At 39.1% G+C, this 5,492-nt stretch overlaps 1 protein-coding gene across 1 annotated transcript; it reads left to right on the top strand.

Moving 5' to 3' along the window:
- The first annotated feature begins 4,040 nt into the window (after positions 1–4,040).
- LOC142317956 (uncharacterized) lies at positions 4,041–4,532 on the top strand. Its single transcript, XM_075354487.1, has one exon. It carries the CDS (start codon positions 4,041–4,043, stop codon positions 4,530–4,532), a length of 492 nt encoding a protein of 163 aa, XP_075210602.1.
- The last annotated feature ends 960 nt before the right edge of the window (positions 4,533–5,492 follow it).

Raw genomic sequence — 5,492 nt, 5'->3', positions numbered from 1 at the left:
GTTCCTGTACATGTTAGCAATTGTTCTTCTACCTCTGTATGTGAACCCTAATTTTTTTTTAAATGCTGAACATATTATTCCAGTTTACGTTATCGAATGCCTTTTCTAGGTCTATAAATGCCAAGTATGTCAGTTTGTTTTTCTTTAATCTTCCTTCTACTATTAATAAAATAATATAATATTAAATAAATATTAACTATTAATAAAATATATTAAAGTGAAAAACGGAATAAAACAATAAATAATTTCAGTACAAGTAAGTATTTAACAATAATTATTTTTTTATTTCTTGAAATACAAGATTTCTTGTGACAATTTCTTAATCTTTTACTCACTTAAAGTGATGAGATAAATAAAATTAAGATAGAGATAAGAGCCCACAAAGAGCAAAGAAAAATTATAAGGACTAATAAAAGACCAAGAAATTATAAATTATATATTTACACAGAAAAATTTTAAAAAGAAATTAACCATAATTAGTTTAAAAAACTTCCACAATTTGCATCATGAAAGAAAAATTAATTCTGGCATAGTTATTATCCCGATGTAGAAAAAGTTGAGTTTTAAACTGAATTAAAATTTCTTCTTTTCTACATAATTGTTCTTCAAGTCATGATTTGTTTGAAAAATATACTTAGGAACTATGGAAAATTGTACATAAAAAGTGTGGTTTCTCTTTGTTCTTTCTGCTTTGTTAATTTCAACATTCCATAACTAAAGTTAACTATTAAAAAAAACCAATGATCACGTCAATGCTGATTAATGACCACTAATTAGAGTTTAAGAACAATTGATCCATTGTTTTAATATTTCAATCATTTTTTCTTACAGTTGGTTATATTAGACCGATTGAAATAACTTATTTAAAGTTGATGTCGTCTAAAGTTGATGTCTAAAAGAGTTGTGGTTATTTAAGACACAGAAAGGTATACTTTCACCAACTTCCGTCAAAATTAAATTATTTTTGCAGAAATGAAAAATAAAACAAAAAAAAAATTTCACATTTTTCTCAGAAATTTTTAGGTCGTGTTAAAAAGTGACCTCTAAAAAATATTGTAGAATTTTGCATGATCTACAACTTCTGTATTAGAAAATTTTTCAACCCCCAAATCACCCCTCCACCACCTCCACTCATATATTTATTATTTTTATGTGTATTATAAGCCCCTTCACCATTTCCACTATAATCTGTATTTATTAACTAACTTTAACCAAAATAAAATAGTTACAACAAATAGAATTTGAGTAGGTACCTGTAATTTTTTGTGTTCAATATACAGTCTCGAGAAACATATTTAGGCCTTTTATTTGCAACACAAGCAGCTGTAGTAACCCATTTAAATGTTAGTTGATATTTATTGTTCTCTATCAGAATCGGGTTAATATACTAAAATAAATTTATTAAAGTAATCTAATTCAGAGTTACACTAATGTTTCATATCTATCTTTACACAGTATAATACTGTAGTACAAAAGACATAAACCATCTGTGAACAATGCGTACTACTGATACAAGGCAAAAAGTACAGACTATAATTTAAGATAAATGTAAATTCCAGTGTGAAATTTAAGATTTCAGGACTAAATACTTAATTGAATAAACATAGGTTGACCTTTAAACGCAAGCTAAAATTAAAATATTCTGTGTTTTCTATATTGTATTATAAAATTAAAATACTAGTAATAATATTATATTAGAAATAAAAGTAACAAAATGATTAACTTTAACAACATATTTTCCTATAATTGTTATAACTTTTGTAATTCACAAACAAAATAAAAATTATCCTTTTTTTTAATATAAGTTTTCTGAAACTGAAAGGTATAACCTCTTGCACATTTTAGTGGATATGGAATGAATGGCACATGTATAACACAGCTACTCGGTTGATTTTCATAGTCCATTTTACTTTCTAATAATTAAATCAGGTCAATACACTGCTGAAATGAAGAGCATTATTTAATGAATATTATGCTGTTATGGATAAATACAACGATTTTAAAAGCTGCTAGTGTACTTTTGTTTTACAAAACAATCACTTAATGATTGCACTTAACTGGAAGATCCTGCTTCAAATACAGTCATGCTGGATGTTTTTCATAAGTAACAAAACTTCCACAATGTATTCCTAACAAATTTTAAGCTTATATAAATTAATTACTTAAAAAAAAACTTGAACATAACATACTCATGTCACAGACGAGCTGGGTTTGGTGGTGATCAATAATGGACAGCACCTACCCTAGTGATGGTAAACAGATGCTCGTTTGTGGATGTCACGTTTGTCTCACCGAGATTGGGAGAGGGATCGTGGAGATAAGTGGTGAAGAGAAGTCATTGAGCCACCATTTCTTTGTTTGGTCTGAAATTGGGGACGGTTTGTCTTGTAGCATGGTGGCTGATAACAGGAGATTATGCCCGAAAGAGGGCCTAGCTAGGCTTAAGAAGTTGGTGAAAGAGCGCCCTTGCCATCTGGAAAATATCTCCCCCCAGCACCCTGACGAAGGTGGTATCAAAAGCAACAGAAGAGTCACTGGACCATACAAGTCCGCAAAGAAAGATGTATATTGGTGGACTGTTCGGGTTGCGGATGCGAGAAGGTGCTGTATTACAGCCAGGAGACAGCTGGAACGGGCCAGGAGAAGGTGATATCGTGAGGACATCCTCTCATGCAGAAAGGAACTGGCCGAAAAAAGGAGCGCTTACAGGAGTGAAATACAGGAGAGCTCCTGGACATGTTGGAGAACAACATATGGGGTGACGCCTTCCAAATTGTAATTGGTAGATTTGGTAGGGGACGTTACCCATTCTTGCCGAGGAGGTTCTTAGGAACAAATTGGTGTTTTGTTCCTTAGAGGTGACTGACTCATCTATAGAGAGATAACTGCAGTGGATATCCCTGTATTGGCGAGCTGCGACAGGCGGAAGGGAGGCTGAAAGCTAAAAGGAGCCTCGACCGGGTTACTAACAAGGTTGTGGCTGCAACGGTGGAATTTGCTGTGGACCAACTGCTGGCGGCCTTTAACCGAGTACTCCTGGATGGTTGTTTGCCACCATAATGGAAGGAGACCAGGGTGTTTCTACTGAGAAAGGTTGGAGAAAAGGTGAAGGAAAGGCGGGAGGCCCAGTCGGATACCGACCTCTTTGCCTGTTAAGTTATCTAAGCAAACTCTTCGAGAGGCTGTTGGCGGAGCGTCTCCGAGATGAAGTATAACGGAAAGGAGGCCTTAGTGAATGACAATATGGATTCAGGAGAGTGTGGACAACGGAGGATGCCATAGCTAGGGTGATGAAGATTGTTGATCAGGCTGCAGCGGGTTCTTGGAGAACGAGGTGCATCCCTGCGGTGGTGATGTTGGATGTCAAGAATGCAATCAACTCACTGCCGTTCGGGTGCATCATGGATGAGTTGATTCAGAGCGATATCAGCCCATATCTGGTGCGAGTCCTTTACGACTGTTTTATTAGCAGGAAGATAATTGGTCATGCAGAAGGTAAAGAGGTTACAACTAGTATGGAGCGCGGTGTCCCGCAGAGTTCGATAATTGGACCGATCATGTGGAACCTAGCATATGATGGGTCCTCAGGTTGCGGTATCCTGAGGAAGTTTCGATTACCGGTACTGCCGATGAGGTCTCCATGGTATTAGTTGCCTGAACAAAAGAAAAGATCATCTGGAAAGGTGAACGAGCTATTCCATTGTTAACAGATGGTTGGCGGGCCACGGCATTAGCCTCGCTGCAGAAAAAACGAAGCTGCTGGGAGTCGGGAGAAGGCGACTCTTCCCTATCAGGCTACAGGTAAGGGGGGTAGTTATCGAGCCGGTCAGTAGAGCCAAATACCTGGGGGTTTGGCTTGAAAGCCGGAGAGCCTTTCAAGATCATGTCAGGGAGGCAGTCGACAAGGCAGGTAGAACAGTGACGACTGTCTCAAGGCTCATGACCAAAATTGGCGAGCCGAGCTCATCAAAAAGGAGGGTGCTGGCAGTGGTGGCTCGGTCCGTTGCCTTGTATGCCGTGTCAGTGTGGAGGAGGGCGTTATGGACGAAGTGGCCGTTCGGAGGCTTGCGGAGCTGCAGCGCCGACTGGCAATCGGTGTTGCTAGGGCTTACCGTACGGTCTCTACAGCCAGTCCTGGTGATTGCCTCGCTCCCCCTATGGAGTTCTTGGCGGAAGAACGAGGTTCGGAAAAGAGAAGGAATGACAAAGAGTATGGCCAGGAAGGGGATGACAGAGCACTGGCAGGAGAAATGGACTGGACGAAGAGGTTAATACCAGATATCAGGCCTTATCTCAGACGTGAGCACGGGGAACTTACATTTGTGCTAACCCAATTGTTATCGGGGCATGGTAGCTTTAACCTATATGGCAGGAAGAGACGGTCATCTGAAAGCTGCTTGTATTGTGGAGAGCAGGATACCGCAGAACACACTGTCTTCCAGTGCCCAAGGTGGGAGGAAGACAGGATGATGATGCGGACACAGTTGGGAGAGGTTACCGCAGATAATAGTGGAGGCAATGCTTCACGGTGAACAGAACTGGTCAATAGTCAGTACAACCGAAAGAAGACCCTGGAAGAAGTGGAAGATAGGGGTGTTAGTGTTAGGGCAGGGAGGACAGCCCCATTCAGGAGGGGTGGGATGCTCTAGCATACTACCTTCAGTGATTGAACGGGGACTCCTGGGGTCCTTAGGTGGGAAAAAGAAAGACCGAGACCCAGTCTGGGGACCCCGGATTAGTGGCACACGCTTATTAAAAGTCCAAGACCCAGCCACTGGGAGGGTGCTGTCAGGAACAGCATAGCTGGGGTCGACATGGCCTCCTTGGGGAGTAGAAACAACTGACACCCTCAAGGGCGTGTTATACAGGATCTACCTTGATAGCAAACATTAAACACTTTACCCTCTCATTCTAATCGGTTTGTGGAGCATTGCCATTGCGTGTGAAAGTGTTAATGTGAATGCAACAAGATCCATTTGTTGTCGTTCACAATAGTTGAGAATTACAAGAAGTTAGTTGCTGTGAATTCTCGTGAAAGATGTTTTTATGTAAGATTACAAAATTCAGTCACTGGATAATTGAATCCACCTTATCATTTCAACAGAAACAGTTTGTTAATTGGTTTTAATCGAGAAAAAATACAAACGATGATTTTTCAAAGGAAATCATCTTTAGTGACAAGAGGCAATTTCACTTTCTTTGGGGCCTTGTAAACAAACAAAATGCCACAATTAAAAAACAGAAAACAATCAAGAAACCCATGACAAGATGATGTAATGTACCCTCGAGACCAAACAGTATACAACTGTTGAGTGATCGGAGCTTATTTTTTTGTAAGATGGGAATTCCACGACAGTGAACCGCAATGACAGGGAACGATACCTCAATGTGGTACAAACTTTTTGTGGTGTATTTGAATGGTCTGTACTGGCATTACTATATGAAGTTCTTATGTGTAATGATTTATCGTTAACATTTCTTGAAATGAGTAT

This window comes from Lycorma delicatula, chromosome 1 (assembly GCF_047948215.1).
Source record: "Lycorma delicatula isolate Av1 chromosome 1, ASM4794821v1, whole genome shotgun sequence".
Lineage (NCBI taxonomy): Eukaryota > Metazoa > Arthropoda > Insecta > Hemiptera > Fulgoridae > Lycorma > Lycorma delicatula.
Note: the sequence above shows the minus strand (reverse complement) of the source record. Positions and strands in the feature narration are given on the sequence as shown.

Excerpts from the sequence above, each read along its gene's own strand:
- LOC142317956 (XM_075354487.1), top strand. The coding sequence starts at position 4,041 with ATGGACGAAGTGGCCGTTCGGAGGCTTGCGGAGCTGCAGCGCCGACTG.